Below are 18,869 nucleotides of genomic sequence, written 5' to 3'. Positions count from 1 at the left end.
ATCCTGTTTACAGATCTAAATCTATAAGATTTCCTAATTATCTAAACCTGGCAACGCATGCATGACTGATGTCATGTTGTCGACCATGTGTATCATTTTGTAAAGCCAATATGTCAGTATTTCTTTTTCATTTTGAGAGAATACATTATGTGTTTATCACTTTATTATTGTTGGCGGAGGATTGAAGCCACTTTTAACTTTTGGCAGGTAATATCGCTATTACGAAAACAGTTTGTAGAGAGGGTAAAAACACATTACTAAGACGGGTGACTTGCCCGCGTCAATTTGTCGCAGCTACAAATGTTGTTTGCAGGAATAGTGCGACATTCCCTGAAATGCACTTTTAGAGTGGGTTAGAGCATGACCCGCCCTTGGAAATATTTGGCCAAAAAAAAAATCACCGATTTAAATTTGACATTTTCAAATCTGTTTCCCACTATTTTTTAAAATTTAGATTTCCCCTAATTTTTTTCTATCAAGCTAGTTTGCGATTGAATGTCATAGTGATTAAAACATGGAATATATTTGATAAATAAAAATACTTACACACATAAAATTAATTATATATATAATTACATATATACTATTGCCACAGCTAGAGAAATGAGTATTGGATCCATTGGTTGCTTCGGCTTAGACTTCAATTCTTTGGCACAAAGTGATCGGTAACCTCCTTTCTTTCACATGCTCATTGCCAGACCTAGGGCCACGAGATACCTGACATAACACAGATCTAACACGGAGCGCCCTGACCAAGGGGTCAGGCACAGGCTAACCTGACGAGTGCATCAGCAAGCCTGTTGTGCAAGCCTTTGATCCGTTTAGAGGTTTAGTGTCAGCAAAGCGGGCGCGGCCTGCGGCACACGGGATAAGACCAAACGGCGGACGCTCTGATCAAGGCATCAAGCGCAGAGCAACCCGCTTCACGCATCCCTATCCTCCTCGCTGGATCCACCGCACCGACCGCCAACAGCTCCGGCGTAACCTCCGTCGAGAAGTGCTGCTCCCTCGCCATCTACCCAGCCCACTGGATGTTCTCCACCACTCGCGAGCGGTGGCGTCCCACTGCCTCACCACCCCGTTCACAACTAGTCACCCCACCGGCGGTGAGCAGTAGCCCCCCAGCAGCCTCGAACCCTGAACCCCGAACTCCGAAACCCTAACCTAGCACGACAACGAATGATGGTGGCGGCGTGAGCACGACTGCGGTGAGATGGTGGAGGAAGGAGGAGCCGTACTTGGACCGTACCTAGGCCGCCACGGGCTGAAATGGCCACTGACGTCGCTTCAGGCGATGGATCACGCGTTTGTAGCGTGCGTGACATAGCCTTGGCGGAGGAGGAGCCGGCCACGTGGGGAGGAAGAGAGATAGATAGTGGAGGAGGTGGATAAAAAAACTGATTTGTAAGGATAAATAGAATGATAAGTGTAGTAAAATTAATTATAGATGAGAGAATGGTGATAATTCCTGCGCATTCGAGAAAAAAAAGAATGGTGATAATTAAGATAAAATATATTTTTTGAAGGATAAGTCAAACAGTGTTACCGCTGGCTTCCTCGTGCCATTAAAACCTACCAACCCGCATCTCCGTTTCCTCCTATTCTTCGCAGCTAACAGCACGGCCTGCTAGGTCCGAGAAATTTCAGAATATGGGATCCAATAGGACTGCCTTTCAGAATTAGGGATCCAATTCATGTGCCTTTCAGAATTTAACTCTAGCATGTTGAAAATTTGACAAATAGGACTGCCTTTCAGAATTAGGGATGCAATGAAATTATCAATCTGAGCCACTTTTCGTTTGAAAATTTGACAGCATGTTGCCTTAACATATGAGGGGAATTTTGGTAGAAAGTTGTCTTTTTATATAAACATCCAGGTTGACCGAATTTCATATTCATAGCAAGATTTTTTATACATCCAGATCCAAGTTTCATGTCCAGAAATGGACCAATATAATATTACAAAAGCAGGCATGCAGCCATGCAGGTTCAATGTTGCCTGTTAGGTTCACATAATCATTTCAGCCAAACAAACATATATGAGATGTCCCTTATTTGGTTGGCTTCCTTGGAGTGAGCTTTTTCTTGACAGCTCTCTTTGCTGGAGACTTTATTGGGCTACTAGGAGTGGTTGCATGGCCACTTGCTTCATCTCTAGTTTGGCTACATAAATAGAGGAACCGTAAATCTCTTGAAAAGAATAGTAGATATAACATTTGAAGCCGCAGAAATTGTTTTACCTTCTTGTCATAGGGCCAGGGCTAGAGTTGCTAACTGCAGATTGGCTCCTTGTTACAGGGTCAGGACTAGATGTGCTTCTCTGGATTGCCTTGCTATCTTCTGTTTTTTTGGTGTGCTGGTACTAGCATCTCCTTTCCCTGAACCCAAGGGTCTTCCTTGCTTTGCACGACTCTTCCTGCAAATATAAATCAGGTGAGATTACAATATATGTTGGCTTGGCACGAAATAAGCAAATTTAAGTCATTTATACCTTTTTTTGGGTCCATTCATAGGACACTTTGGTGTCTTGGTGATGATGACCTGTGACCATGTTGGAAGCAAGTCTTACATTGAACCTTCCATGCACCTTTGGTCTTAGATTTATCTCCTTTGCTCTCTAAACACCCAGGTATCATGTTCTTCCTCTGTCTCCCTACAGCTCTCTTTGCTAGAGGAGGCAATAATTTGTAGCCAAGTTCCACCTTGGGCCATTGAGACTTGTCTGGTAATGGTTTAATTATTCTAGCATAAGCTAGCCTAAAATGGTAGACTGAAAAGTATGGGTGGAGGAAATCTTCCATCTTAGGATTTCTTGTTGTAATTATGAGTGCCAAAGCATGTGGGCACGGCTTTCCTGATACCTGCCACTCCTTGCATGAGCATGTCTGATTCTTTAGATTCACCACTTGTCTTATGACCTTGTGGGTAGTAGTGATCTCAGTCACCTCAGCTTCATCCCTACCACCTTCTTGAACCTTTAAGTGTCCTAAGTTCCTACTTAGTACATTGAGTTGCCGAACAACAATTGGAAGCATACCTTGAAACTTTTCACCTATTTTTCTCCTTGCATAGAGTTCCATGAACTTGGACCTTAGAGTGTTTGCAAGCTCAGCTACAGGAAGGTCTTTAATGTCCTTGACCCATCTATTCCAGACCTCTGCAACATTATTGGCAATATGCTCACACTTAATCTCTTCTGAAAATCTGCTCATCCAAATCAGACTATGATGTTTGTCCAAATATGGCTTGACCTTTTTACTTACTGCATACATCTTATTCATCAAATACTCATAATATTCTAGCTGATATGTCCTGGCAGCAGGATACATCCTACCAAAAGCAGGACCTTGAAATTGTTTAACAAAATTTTTCATCAAGTGAAAAAAGCACTCTCTATGCTCAGCCCAAGGGTACACTTGCTTTATAGCATTCTCTATGCCCTTGCAAGCATCTGAACTTATAGCTAAATAAGGTAGGTTGCCAATTGCCTTTTGTAGTTGCTGCAAAAACCAAGTCCAGTTATCTGTTGTCTCACTGTCAAAAAATCCAAATGCAATTGGAAATATCCAATTGTGTCCATCTAATGCAACTGCTGAAGGCATGTGCCCATTCCATCTGCCATTAAGAGCTGTGGAATCTATACTCAAGTATGGCCTACAACCATTTAGGAACCCATCGATGCTTGGTTTAAAGCAACAAAATAATCTGTGGAAATACACACCATCATCTTTATTTATGAAATCTATCTCTACCACACTTCCAGGCATTTTTAGCTCTACCTCTGCCTTGAAGTTGAACAACAAAGCAAAACTTTCTTCCCAGGTGCGAAATATCTTTTCGGCTGCAATTTGCCTACCAGCCCACACTGTTCCATATCCTATTGTGACATTATATTTTTCCTCCAACTCTTTTTGCAGTTTCTTTGCACCCATGTTAGCATCCTTCTTTAGAAAGAGAATGGCCTTCTCTACTACCCAATGAAATGAAGCCATCTTGGTCCTAACTCTTGCAGTAGATGCACAAAAATGATCTCCTTTGTTCAGAGTAACCTGCATAATTGAATAAATTTTAATTACAGGTAAACAACAACTATTAAGTAAAGAAGCACTAAATATGGCTCTTTATTTAACATATATAAAAAAAATGCAGATTATACCTGACTTGCTTCTCACCAAGCATCAACCGAGCCACAATAGCCCATGGACATCCTGCAGCTTTGCAATATCCCCTAAAATTATCTTTACAAGATTTCTCTGTTCCCAGCTGAAACTGTCCCTTTATAGCATGTTGCCTCACTGCCCTGAATTCATTCATACTAGCATAGATGGTTCCAATTTTCATTGGAGGATCTTCCATGTCATAGACAACTGACTCCTCTCCAGGAATTGTATCATCAACAAGTAAGCCTTGCTCTTCTAGTTCCTTATCCAAAAGAGCAGACCCATTTGCAGCTTCTTTTTCAGCTGCAATCCTTGCCTGCTCTGCACTCTCATCCTCTGCTCTCAGCCCAACAAATTCATACATAGCATATTCATCCATCAATGTGACAGGAGCACCTATTTGTTCTTCTGGAATTGACACTATCTCTAGGCTGTCCCAATCAATCACATTTCCAACATCTAGAGGATCAGTTGAATCCACTTGTGTGCCAACATTGTCAGACACAACATTACTCATGCCTCCCTCTATAACAGTAGACTGTATTTGTCCAGACTTGTCCTCGACATCAACAAAAAGCATCAACTTTTTTCTGAAATTCTTTGAAAGAATGCCAATGATAAAGCTGCATCATCACCCAAATTTCTTTCCCCACCGGTACACATATCAAATTCAGATATCACAGGGTGCTGGGAGCTTCCCCAAGTCACTCTTGCTGCCAAGTCCTTTTCTAAAGATAACATGGTGTAATAGCGATAGTCTACAACCCATTCATAGCATTTTCGCGGCACATCAACAGAGCTACCATCATCCATCTTTGCTAAGAACTGAGAAATCTGGACCGACAATCTAAACGCAGCATCTGGATCAATCCTACCGTGTGCAGAGAAAAAAAACAAGTATACGGATCAGTAAGTTCAATCCTAATCGATATTTTCCTTCACGGATGCATCGTTCCTCCAAATCGAAAGAAACTAAAACTGTACGAAACCCAACCAGGACAGTGATTAGGGAGGAGAGGCCTTACCTGGGAGGTAAATCGGAGGGATCCATGTCCATTAAGCCCCTTCCGCCTGTGCGCATCTGCTGGTTGTGTTCCTCCCCAGGAACCCTAGGAGCGGCAGCGCAGGAAGGAGAAAGCGAACAGAACGGATCAATTCAATCGGGAGAGGACAAGAGCTGTAGGGGCAGGGGTAGGATTGGCATTTCAGGTGGGCTGTAAAAGAAAAAGAAAAAGAAAAAGATGCAAAATTGAAGAAATGGATGGAAAACCCCTAAAATGAAACAATTCATGAGTTGGAGGTTAAATTCTGAAAGGCACATGAATTGGATCCCTAATTCTGAAAGGCAGTCCTATTTGATCCCATATTCTGAAATTTCTCCTCTGCCCTCCCCTTACTTCCCCTCCCTACCCTTGGTGTTTAGTTGCTGGTTACATTTGGGGAATGATTTGTTGGGTGCGAGACCAGATGTTGGATGCCAGTAAATTTGGGATTTGGGGTCGTAGATTTGGTGCTATTGTTCTTCCACCATCTGGTCCCCTTTGTCCGAGCATCTCGAAATCTGCATTAGACTTGAACACCGATTAAAGCTGCTAAATTTCAAGTCGCTTAGTCATCTTTTATTGTTCCCATCTGTCGGCTTCAAGAATTAGGTGCTTCAGCTCTCTGGAGTTCACTTTCTCATTAGAATTTCGACTCACCCAAGCTAGTGATGATAGGAAATGATTATTGACTGTTTATGTTTTAGAAACAAGAGGGCATGGTCCCAATTCCATTTGATTACTGCAAAGATGATTCACTATTTCCATTTTTTTGAAAAAAATCAATAGCACTCTGTATCCCCAAACGTCTCACAGCTCCAAAAGGGAGAGATAACTCCCTCTTTGGAAAACAGGAACAGTGTACGAAGTTGGAACTCTTTGCATCCTATGGATCCCTTAGGAACTGTTGGTGATCCATTGCTGAAACTGTTTTGATTAGTTCAGTTCTTATATTTAGCTAACCGTTAGCTCTTAGTTTGTTAGTTTGTTTGACGTGTCTAACAGCCTTGTATAAATGTAAACCACACACATCAGTTGATTCATGTTGCGTCAGTCCTTGTAAACTCCTTCATGGTATTAGTTTAGTTTTCTCGATATGCAAATTCCGGGCCGCGCTCTCCTCTCGCTCACCATAGCCTCCTCCTCCTCCTGATCCTCCCCACCGTCTAGATCCTCCTCTGCTCCTCGGAGCTCGACGTGTGTCAGGTCATCACGAACCCTGCTCCGGTTTCTCATGTTCAGCTGATCAACATCAAAACTCACGTTCCCATAGTCCTCAACCTTGATGAGGTGAACTATAACCAATGGCATCTCCGCTTCCTCGTTATCATCACCAAGTTCGGCTTGCTTGACCACATCAACAGCTCTGAGGCTGAAGGCACCTCTAAGTGGCTAATTCTGTTGCAGAATGTGTTCGGCTATGCCAGCTACTTGTTGAGTTTGGTTGCAAAGGTGACATGGCTACAATTATGTATTGTGACATTGTCTCTGCAGTTTATATGGCATGTAATCTATTACTTCACAAAGCACCAATATTGAGTTGGACATTCACTTTGTCATGGAATAAGGTGCTCTTGGTCAATTCAGAGTTACTTATTTACCCACTGATCAGTAATTTTCACACATTATGACAAATGGGCTATCCACAAAGGTGTTTGAACAATTCCTGTCCAGTCCGTGTGTTTGTGCAAGGAACGATATACAAACTGCTGTGAGGTTTTGAGGATCCATTGCCTGTTCCTTATATTTAGCTAAATGATTAGATGTTAGTTTGTTCGTGAACCTTCTTCAGGAACAAAGGAATAGGAATATTAAATGGTTTTGAATATGTTGTCGTAGGGTCCAACCTCATTTCCACTCTCTTCCATTTCATGTGTTTTTTCTACTCCCCTTCCAAGTGTGTCTGTTCGCAATTTTCTGCAACTTCACAGTTCTCTGTTTTGCACTTGCATTGTGCTGCTACCTCCTACCATACTATTGTATTTTCCCCCTTGTTTCTGAGCTTTTTTCCCACTGCATTTCATAGGTGACCTAATTATTTGATAATGTTACCTTTGAGATACAGTTACGTTCTTACCTTAACTTTTCAGCTGACCCAAATAAAACATTGCACCTGAGTGCGTTGGATGGAGCTAAGGATAGGCTGCATTTCTTTAAAGCAAGTCTGCTAGAAGAGGGATCATTTGATGCTGCAGTTGAGGGCTGTGAAACTGTGTTCCATACTGCTTCTCCCTTTTATCACAATGTCAAGGATCCTAAGGTTTGTATTATGGACATGTGATGGAAACAAGAGATGCCCTATGCTTTTACATTTTTCATGTACTCCCTCCGTTTTAGAAAAGTTTTCAGAAGTATAATTTGACCATCAATTACTCTTATAATATATCATCAATTGCTACAAAATTAATTCATATTAAAAGATATTTGAATTATTAATTTATTGATACAATTTGAACAATACGCCTTATATTTTGTAAGGGCCAGAGTAGTTTCATTTTTCCCTTGAGGATTAATGGTATCTTCAGACAAAGCGATGTTTACTTAGCTTCTGTACCTCACTTCAACTTATAACTGTTCTTCTTCCCCTAGGAACTGACATGTACTTCAGGTTTTTGCAACCAGCCATTTCCTTGGTTGATATGTTGGGGGCATTGTCGTCCAGTGTCCACTTCTCTTAGTATTTCTTTCTTAGTAACTTATTTGGACTCTCTTCTAACGGCCGGCTAACTGAAATGTCATAGGAGGGAGGTGAATTTTTATTTAGTAGCACACATGGGAACCTAAGAATTTTGATGGTATTGAGGGAAGTCCTATAATTTCTAATGGCATCGAGGGAATTCACTCCTCTTTTTATTCCCAAAGTTCTTCTTGGGACTTTTTCACTGGCCATACCAATACCCGATCCTTCTTATTTATTCCATAGGATTCAACCAGAGAATTTATTAATTTCAAAACAGGATTCACAGTTTTTGAACAGACATAATGCTTAACAATATCAGGTGAGGTGCTCAACAATTTATCTAGTGATATCACCTTGCTGGAGGTGGATCTACATATCGGATTTTAACTTTGCTAAGAATTTGAAATTTTCTAGTTATATAAGGAGTTCTATTTGTTTATTTTATGTGTCGTTCAGGCTGAGTTACTTGACCCAGCAGTTAAGGGAACGCTCAATGTTCTTGGTTCATGCACGAAAGCTTCTATTAAAAAGGTTGTCGTGACATCATCCGTTACTGCTGTTGCCTATAATGGAAAGCCAAGAACTCCTGAAGTTATAGTTGATGAGACATGGTTTTCTGATCCACAAATTTGTGAAAAGAATCAGGTATTATACCACCTTTCTGCCATAAATAATTATTTCTTCACATGCCTTTTATGTAGATAAATTAATTTGGTACTGTTTTAGTTGTTTCGCACACATGGTGGAGTGATTATCATGTACATGGTTCTGATTCTGGTTCCTCTGCATGTCTCAATGTCTGCCAATCTGCTTGCATTCCAATTCCTCGCTTTATTTACTTTCGTATTGACTTTCTTTTCTCTTTAGAAATATTTCTACCTGAAGAGTTTGCTCAATCAAAATAATTGATTTAAATTGTATTTCAATTGTTTTCTTTTTATTCGGGTTACCATGCCCATCGCACTTTGTATATCGTGCAATACACCTTCGCCATTAACTGCATCATTTTGTTTCTAATGATAATGGGTGATGGATTCATTGCGTTTAGTGTTGACGCTTGTTACTTTTCTTAGTTCAACCTATTAATTGGGTTGAGGCCTGCGTAATGCAAAATGCATGGGTCATTCTAGTTGCATAAAATTCACTTAATATCTTGCTCTATGTGTATCCTGATTAGGTTTGGGTACAGAGTTTGGTCATATTATGTGATATAGGTGATGAGACTCACAAAATTGTACAGGAGACTACTAGTACATAGTTTCTGGCAAAGGTCGAAGTGGACTTCTTTACGTATCCACTTAATTGATGCTGCTCTTGTCATTAGTATTAAATATTTTCTGGTGAATGTTGAAGTGGACTTCTTTACTTTTTTTTTGGGAACAAGTGGACTTCTTTACTGATCCACTTGATTGATGCCACTGTTGTAATTAGTAAATTGCAGTCCAAATCCTGACTTCAGTAATAGTTAGCATTGCTGCCTTAGGGTGAGTTCTTCCAACATTTGTTAATCTGATTTTGCATGTGACCATTGCAGCAGGGTTTGATTGCTTTGTTCCATTGTCCTATATCAATGATCTCAGGTTGTTTTACCATTTGTTATCATTTCTTCTTGTCTAATTGTTCATTCTTTGGCAGCAATGGTATGTAGTGTCCAAGACGCTTGCAGAGGAGGCTGCATGGAAGTTCTCTAGAGATAATGGATTGGAAATTGTTACGATAAACCCAGCAATGGTTATTGGACCCCTTTTGCAGCCTACGCTAAATACTAGTGCTGATTGCTGAAGCAATCCTAAAGCTAATTAACGGTATGTTGCTGGACCAACTCATTTTTAAACTCTTGCAAACACATTCGTTCTTTATTTGTTATGTGTTATACAATATCTGTAACAATAGTAGCTACACTTGCATCCGTTATAAATTGTGTATTCGAGCTCAGGAATTTAGTTCCTGTTTCTGCAAGTACTGGGATGCATGGAAAAATACTGTTAAGTCTACCATAATAATCATGTCTTCTATAGCTACAGGTCAAATACACATATAACCTCATTATCCTCAAAAGCTACATGAATGTGTGGATGTCATCAGTCTTTAAGTTTGTACCCCCAGATCAACAGCTTGGACTGTGCTACCCCTTATATCAACGGCTCTATAAGTTTCTATTGCCGTGGCATTCATCATACTTGCATATGACTATTGTTTCACATGTGACACCTCTGTTGCACGGATACGCAGTTTAGTAGCATATCGCGTATCCGATACGTATCGGATACGGATACATATTCGATACGCCATGAATACGTATCCTCCGAGTATCCGAATTATTATTATTTTCGCGAATATCGGATACGTGGGCCGATACGTATCAGGCCTGAGGATACGGCCCAGCCCACTAAGAAGATCCCTTATCTCCCCGACGCCCAACCTGCCGCACGCCCCGACGCCCTAACCTCCTCGCGCCGCATCTCCACCTGGTGACGAGCCTCCGCCTCCGCTCACCGGCCACCGGCGACGAGCCTCCGCGTCCGCTCGCCGGCCGGCGACGAGCCTCCGTCCCTTCTCACCCGCCGGCCGCCAACGACGAGTTTCCGCCCCTGCAATACGGATCCAAGCTCCAGCGAACTCCCGTGAGCTAATCCTCTTCCCCATTCTCGATCTCCTCTTCTTCTTCAGTTCGTGGGCGCTTGTTGCTTGATTTCTTTACTCCCCACTTCGTCTTCCTATCCCCATTCTCGATCTATTCTATTTCTGCAGTGCAGACGCGCAGTTAGTGACTTCCTGTTGCTTGATTTCTTGTATGCAGTAGATGACGTCCCCAAATATGAGTAGTGCTAGTGCTAGCATAGGATCTGAAGCCACACACACAACAGACATCAAGTCTTCCCTATGTCAAGGCTCCACTTTGAGAATTTGAGATTTGCTGCTATGTTACTCTGCACTTGTGATTTGTGAATTTGATGTCCTGTTCGGCTGTTCCTGTGTGCTTTGGCTTTGGCTGGTAATTGCTATTGCAAGGTAATTTACATATGTGCTATTATTTATTTATTTAAAAAAAATAGTAAAATGTTTCCGCGTATCGGGTTTTCTAGAAAATTGCCGTATCCGCCTATCCGTATCCTTCCGATACCGATACGTGTATCCGTATCCGTGCTACATGACACTACTGTTCTTGCATTATTCTGTTGTCAATTTCTGGACAGCTGTTTACTGTCTTTATTCCACATGAGTGTTAAAACATATATGCATCTAGCTGTGAGGGTGATTTGGTGATTTATGAAAAATCTGAAGAGAGTGTATGCTTATGGCTGAAAAAGAAAAACAGATTATTCTCTAAGTATCAAACTACACTTTGTTTCTTCTCTATCAACATCAAAATGGAGAGATTAATGCAAATACATCCCATCTTATTACAGGGTCATCGTCTACATATCCCAATTTCAGCTTTGGATGGGTGAATGTTAAAGATGTTGCACTGGCACATATCCTTGCATATGAAGTTCCCTCAGCAAATGGAAGATATTGCATGGTGGAAAGAGTTGTACACTACTCAGAAGTTGTCAACATCATACGAAAGATGTATCCTACAATTCCTCTTGCAGACAAGTAAGTTAATATTCATTGAAACATTCGCTGTGTTCGCTTGGCTTGTCAGCCAACCAGCTAGCAGTACTGTTCTCTCATACTAAATCAGCACCAACCACTAGCTACCAGCCAGTCAGCAGTACTGTTCTCTCATAACAAATCAACACCAGTCATCAGCCATAGCCAAGCGAACACAGTGATTATCAAATGTGATGCCTCCAGGACTCACAATTATCTAATACAATACTTTTTACACATACGCCTTGTTTGGAGGTGGTTGGTCACGAAAATAGTGATACTTGCCAGCCAGGGTTCAAATCGAGGTTGCACAAAAAAAAATCCCCTTGTCGTGCCTCCCTAAAAAAAATGTGGTAGGGTGCCGGCCTGTGCTAACAGTGCGGTCCTACCATGGAGTTACTGGCAGTGGGCGCCAGCCAAAGACTGTCAGCACTGTCAGGATTCCATATTCCTTAATAAGCATTTAACTATTAGGATCAACAAACTGCTACTTGCACTATTTGTCTACAGAATAAGTAAAAACTAAGTGCGCTCCTCTGCAGGTGTGCAGATGACAAACCATTTGTCCTAACATACCAGGTATCAAAGGAGAAAATAAGAAGCTTAGGCATCGAGTTGATTCCACTGGAGACGAGCATCAGGGAGACCATCGAGAGCTTAAAAGAGAAGGAATTTGTTAGTTTTGACTCTAGCAATCTGTGAAAGAAAGCAAAAGCTTGATGTTACAAGATCAGTGGTCTGTACCAGACTTTGCAGTTCACATGATTGTATGGTACGCCAACTCGCCAAGTAGTATCGTGGCCTGTAACTGTAAGTGACCTGAAATAAACGAGGCATTCTGTAGTTTTTGGACTTGTTATATTTTTCTTAGGCTAGACAGAGGCATGATCTAATGATATATGTTGGCTATCTGGTTAATGTTGGGAAATACTATTTTATGAGCCGTTCCGTGCTATCTAGAAACTTGTGCTATTTGGTATATGACGTGATTGTGATCTGAACAATGTGGAAATATTGTTTCTCGTTTTTTATATGTTGATGATCATGTTACCACGGTGACCTTGTGTATTGTTATTTACCTGTATATACGATCAACAACAATCATTAAATATATGGTAAGAAATGCAGTAATGCTTTGGATGAATATAAATATTAATTAAATATAGCTGATCGGAGCTTGGGCTTGGTCCACGTACAATTGGGCCCCAAATGGCCGGCACCAACCTTATTTGGCGAGGAAGCTCCTAATAAAACTTTGCCAAAAATTTCTAAGCCATTTTTCATTTTTTGGTTAAAAAGAGCCCATCAAATTTTGGTCCATGTTGATATTCCTTATGCCCTAGAATAAATATAGGAAAAAGCTACCATGTGTACCGTCATGCTCGTGCTCGATTGCGCGACCCCACACAGCCCGACCTGCGAGTGTCCACATGCTAGGCTGCAAACTATTCTGCTATCCTGTTGGGCCACAAGCTAGATACAGCAGATAGAATGCCTACGTGGTGGGCTTTTGCGTGAATAGATAGACTTTGGTCATTGTGTGAGATAGATTGTAAGAATATAGAAAAAGTTATCGCGCATACCATCGTGCTCATGCTAGATTGCGTGACCCCACGTGGACCAACATGCGCAGCCTGCGAGGATCCACATGCTAGGCTGCAAACTATTCTGCTATCCCGTTGGACTAGAAGCTTGATATAGCAGATTAGAATGCGTACCTGGTGGGCTTTTGCGCGAATAGATGGTCGTTGGTCATTGTGCAAGACAGATAAACTGTAAGAATATGAACATGTGGGAGTATCAGTCTGACCAAAAGTAGCTCCATACAGTATATCTAGGGAGTTTTTTTTCCAATAAAACTGTTTACTACAAATATTTTATCTCCATCACATTACTTCTGTTTACTACAATTCCACCATTGTGTTCTAAACGACGAAATGAACAAAACCAGAGCCTACTTGCATATGTTTTGTAGATGTTTTTCAGTAGTAACAGCTAATATGTAAATGTGAGTTTGAAGGTTATCAAATGAGTTGCTACAATATTCACATATAAATTGCTAGTATGTGTATAGTAGCAACTTATCTGCATGGCCATGGCCCAATGCCTTCATACCTTCCCCCACGCGGCCTGCATGCTCCCTGGAGTGGCCCTTCATTCATTTGTGGCCTTCCGCTCCGAGGCCCACCTCACATTCCGCAAGCGACCTTGACTTGGTCTAGAGTCACAACTATGGCTCATGGCAACTTATGTGATGACTTACTTTTCTTTATGTAGCAACTAATGTGTATATCAGCTTATTGTGGTGATAATTTATGTGTATAGCATTTTTCGTAAATTTATATGTATGATAGATTTTATTTGTAGTAATTTATATTTTATATGTGTGCAAAACATGTGTATAATAGATTGAGTTTTTGTCGTACTTTCATTTTACATGTGCGACAACTTTTATTTTATAACAATTTTTATATAAATTTATGTACAACAACGTACTTATTTTTTTTACTACTTATGTGTATAGCATCTTTTATTTAAGACAACTTACATATATGACGGATTTTATTTGTGATAACTTACGATTATAACAAATTATGTTTTTGTGTCAACTTATAAAAATATTTTTATGGGAATTTTCATCTTAAATGTCTGGCAACTTATGTTATAATAGATTCTATTTTTTACAACTTTTGTCTTACATACGTTATAACTTTTATTTTATGAGAATTTGTATACAAACTTACGAGTATGAACAACTTACTCGTTTTTCACCACCATGTGTATGAAATTTTGTGTTTGTACCAACTTATGCACGGAGGGACCAGGAAATATTTAGGGGGGGGGGAGCCAAAGTCTAATAGAAAACACAACTCGACTCGCAAGTAGCTCGAGCCAGCTCGTTTTGGTTCACGAGCTACAGAGAAGCGGTGCCACACGCTAGGCCAACGCTGCCGCGGGTGAGCCGGTGAGATCGGCAGGCCGCGGCACAGCGATGCAAGGGATGACGTGAGGGCAGGTGAAGGCTGGAAGATAAAGCTATAACATTAATCCAGCACAAGCAGCCGCGACAAAAAAACAATTTCGAGCATGAAAGGAGAAAACAGTAAATGTGTGATCTCCAATGCTTTGCTTCCCATGGCAAGAATGTAATCATGCGATTGAATCAAACAAATTAAAGGAAACATCATTCCAATTAGGGAAAAAAATAAAGAAAACAAATGACAAACACTAAGAATCAAACTCCTGGTGGATAAGCTCTTGCTGCTATGTCAGTGTTTAGCCGCCAGGCTCACCTAGGGATACCCCAAGGTGGTAGGTTGTAGGAGGGGTTTCACCGAGGTCTGGAACCGATGGTGCAAGAAACACAGTTTTAGACAGGTTCGGGCCGCGAGATGCGTAATACCCTATATCATGTTGGTTGTTTGTATTGCCTTAGATGAGATTATGTTTCGAGGATGTCCCTGCCCGCCCTTATATAGTCTGGGGGACAAGGTTACATGGAAATCCAGGTCGAATACTATATAAGGAGTTCTTCCTAATGCCTATCAGATAGTTTCCTTTTATTCGACTAGTTTTACTCATGTACGGGTAGTTACAATAGGATAAGGTACATGCCATGCGATATCTCTTATTCTAGAATATTCCACGCCTTTGAGCAGTTTAGCTGCCTCGGGTTTGACAAGCAACCGAGCTCTTCGTAGCCAAGTACTGCAGGCGTCGAGTATTTATGAAGACTTCTTTCTAGTGCTTCGAGTACTCTAAGTGCTCCATCGAGTGTTTCCGAGCTTTCCCGTCGAGTGTTTTGAGTATGCGTTGAGGCTGTGAGGTGCTCAAACTCTGAATGTCTTCTTTTTATATGGTGCGCGACGAACTAGCGCTCCATATAGAGTAGCCCCAAGCTTGAGGTTGAACTCGTGGAAAACGATTTATCCTGATGGTATAGATGGGTAGCTTGATTCTGGAATCTAAAACCCTCTTTTTTCGGAATATAATCCCAAAAAAAGGGTTAAACAGATAACAAAATAAAAATCCCTGAATTACCGCTCAAAAATAAATTAAAACGTCTCTCCTGGTCTTCAAATGATTTACCAAATTGCCACCATCACTGGTTATTTAACCGTGCGGCTTAGGGTTTTTTATCCTATTCATCCGTTGCTCTGGCCACCTTTAGCCATCTTGCATTTTTCGCCTCCAGATTCATATATGTTCTTGAGCTCTTTCCAATATTACACCCAGGCCCCCTCCTGATCCACACTCCTTGGTTGATTGGCACTCATCTCGCAAACTATCGGAGCCATCAAGTGTATGCGCTCGATGACTTTGGTGGATTTTCGCATGGCACTGAAGAAGTTGTACAAAGGGAAGGAGAAGGAGGTCACAAGTACTGCTCCCACACTAGATGATAGATGGCTTATGAGTAAGTGCACTAAATCTAATATCCTTTCTCTTGTGAAAGAGGATCTTCTCCAGTCTCGCTCCATAGTTTTTTGGCGATCCGCCTTGGGTCATAGGAGACCATATGAACAGACGGATGAAGTCGTTGCTTTTACTCCATTTGTTGAGCGTGGGTTTGCAGTTCCAACTTGCAATTTCATCCGCGGCCTTCTTTAACTGGGGGATTCAAGCACATCACTTGATCCTAAATTCCATTCTTCATATCTCAATCTTTGTTCATCTTTGCAAGATTTTTGGGGCATCGAGCCCTATTCCGATCTTTTCCGTTATCTATTCCACCATAAGCCCCAACCAAGCGAGAAGGAAATAGCATATGTAGGTGGTGCCGGGCTTCAGCTGCAACAGGGGATGAAAAAAGTATATATCCCATACAAGCTGCCGAGCAAGGTGATGGATTGGAAATCGAAGTGGTTTTATATTGAAAACCATGCTCCATCATTGCCTGAGAGGACACCTAGTCCTCCCAAGATCCACGGTGAATGGTCAACCTCTCCTCTCAACAAGTTTCAAGTAAATGAGTTGTTGAATTGGCTCAAAGATCTGAGGAAGGAGAAGTTGACCGGAGCGGCAGTTGTAATGTCCTTGATGCAGCAGCGAATCCAGCCGATGTAGAAGTGCAACCATTTTGGCTTTCATTATCTTGGACATTCCAAAGAGATTACTGAGAGTGAAGTTCTTCGTCGGGTTCGTCGAGTACTCAATGGAGTACCTTGCGTCCCGAGAGTCCCGGATGCCTTCACCATGAAGGATCCACCAAAAGAGGTACGTGAAAGCAGTCGATCTGAATAAATTGATTACTTGTGCTTGTGTACCATGTATACTGAAGTTTGCAGTTCTGTTACAGGATGACGTAAATGTGTATTGGAGTAGCCTACCACTCCCAGAGATCACTTGTCCTGCAAACCTTTCTTCCAAGTGTGCACAAACTAGGAGTCCCTCATCTGGATGAAGATCCCGATGACGTGGGTGCCACAATAGACACTGAATCTGACCAGAGCTTCTCCTCTGCAGACTTTGAGGAAGAGACTGGTGCGGGTGATGAGGATAGGAGTCCTAGCCCTAGCGTTGACTCAGGGGCCAGCCACCCTAAAGTGCCGTGAACAGCATCGTGCAAGGGCATGGCGTCGACCTTGTCTGGAGAATCCAGGTATGATATACGACGTCTTCTTGGTGCAATGAGCCTTTATCGAGTACTCTATTTTTTATCGAGTTGCTCTGTTTTCTTCTTCTTTTCTAATTCAGCCCGAGGCGCACGATGCCGAGGATTGGGGAAATCAGGGATGATGCTGGGGCTAGTACAGTCATATCCTTTGCTCCAGTGGACTTGTCAAGTGATGTCAGGGCCACTCTGCCAGAACGGACAGCACCAGCGATTGGTTCTAAAGAAATTTCCCAGCCAGAACCTGTGTCAGTGGGTGATTCTAAAGACGGGATGAAGAGTAGGGCTTGTTTTGTATCTGTACGTCATGTAACCACTCGTATCAATCTTGTACTAGTTAGTTTTGATAGAAACCACCCGAGTAGTACTCGGGGAGGACTCTAGGCGCAACAGCGACCTACTGTTTCCATGTAACCCTGCTTCCCCGGCCTATATAACGGCGGGCAGGGACCCCTCCAAGGCATAGCCTAATAGATCATCCCTCAAGCAATACAAATCACCACACAGGACGTAGGGTATTACGCAACTTGCGGTGCGAACCTGTCTAAACCCTCGTGTTGTTTGCACCATCGCGTTCTTGATCTTGGCGATTCCCTACGCAACAAAGTACTACCTCTCCATGCTGAGAAGACAAATGATGTTTCCAATGAAGAAAGTGCTTAGTGATGTCACTAGTTGTCTTTTGTTTATGTGGTACTTGAACTTTGCTATCTGGTGGTGGTCTAGACTTGCTTTCCTGTGTGACCGTGGTATTTGTGGTACTGCAAACCTGGTGCTGTCTGTTATGACTTGTCTTTTGGTGGATTATGGTCTTCTCTCTACTATATTTCTGTGTGGCTGTGATGTTACTGTTTTGGGTCTCCGTTACAGCATACAGCATTATAATATACTGTTGTCTTGCTTTCTGTTGTCTTTTGGTAACCCATGAATAGAAGCTGGAATATCTTATGCTGGAATATTAGAGCGCTTAATAGTCAGGAAAAATGGGATGCTCTACGTAATAAAATTGATGAGATCTCTTGTTCTGTTTTATGTCTGCAAGAAACAAACGGGAATCTTTTGATATGGCTTATATAAGAAAATTTGCCCCAAGAAGGTTAGATAAATATGATTTTGTCCCTTCCACAGGTCTCTCGGGGGGCATTCTGGTTCTTTGGGCTAGTGCAGTGTTTGATGGCCTTGTAATTGAGAAATGCAGCTTTGCTATCACACTCTCCTTCACCTCTACCCACACTCTGGAAACATGGAAATTGTCCATAGTTTATGGGCCTTGTGTTGAGCCTGCCAGGGGGGCCTTTATTGCCTGGCTAAGAAATTTACAGATCTCGGACACAGATAATTGGCTTATTTTAGGAGATTTCAATTTTTATAGGTCGACTGAAAATAGAAATAGACCTGGTGTTAATATCTCTGACACTTATGTTTTCAACGAAGCTATTGGAGAATCTGGTCTAATTGAACTTCCCCTTAAAGGGAGAGCGTTTACTTGGAGTAACATGCAATAAAATCCACTTTTGGAGTAGCTTGATTGGTTCTTCACTTCGGTTAACTGGACGGCCACATACCCAAACACTGAAGTCTTACCTATGGCAAAGCCCATCTCTGATCACATTCCTTGTAAAGTTATGATTGGCACCTCTATACCAAAGGTAAAATCTTCAGATTTGAGAATTTTTGGCCTGATCATCCTGGGTTTTTTGATGTAGTACAAAATAGTTGGTCCTCTCCAAGAATTCTTAGGAGAAATGCAGCTGCAAATATCTCTGTAGAATTTAAAG

At 41.6% G+C, this 18,869-nt stretch overlaps 1 protein-coding gene and 1 pseudogene across 1 annotated transcript; one reads left to right on the top strand and one right to left on the bottom strand.

Moving 5' to 3' along the window:
* Positions 1-1,858: 1,858 nt before the first annotated feature.
* On the bottom strand, positions 1,859-5,530 carry LOC120673362. Its single transcript, XM_039954165.1, has 5 exons — positions 5,186-5,530; positions 4,157-5,031; positions 2,492-4,049; positions 2,241-2,416; positions 1,859-2,163 (listed from the first exon to the last, which is right to left on the bottom strand). Exon 3 carries the CDS (start codon positions 3,990-3,992, stop codon positions 2,508-2,510), a length of 1,485 nt encoding a protein of 494 aa, XP_039810099.1. The 5' UTR covers positions 3,993-4,049; positions 4,157-5,031; positions 5,186-5,530; the 3' UTR covers positions 1,859-2,163; positions 2,241-2,416; positions 2,492-2,507.
* A 1,708-nt stretch (positions 5,531-7,238) lies between these two features.
* On the top strand, positions 7,239-12,194 carry LOC120674724 (annotated as a pseudogene).
* The last annotated feature ends 6,675 nt before the right edge of the window (positions 12,195-18,869 follow it).

Source organism: Panicum virgatum, chromosome 5N, assembly GCF_016808335.1.
Source record: "Panicum virgatum strain AP13 chromosome 5N, P.virgatum_v5, whole genome shotgun sequence".
NCBI classification, from domain to species: Eukaryota; Viridiplantae; Streptophyta; class Magnoliopsida; order Poales; family Poaceae; genus Panicum; species Panicum virgatum.
This window is presented reverse-complemented; position numbering and strand designations above follow the sequence as displayed.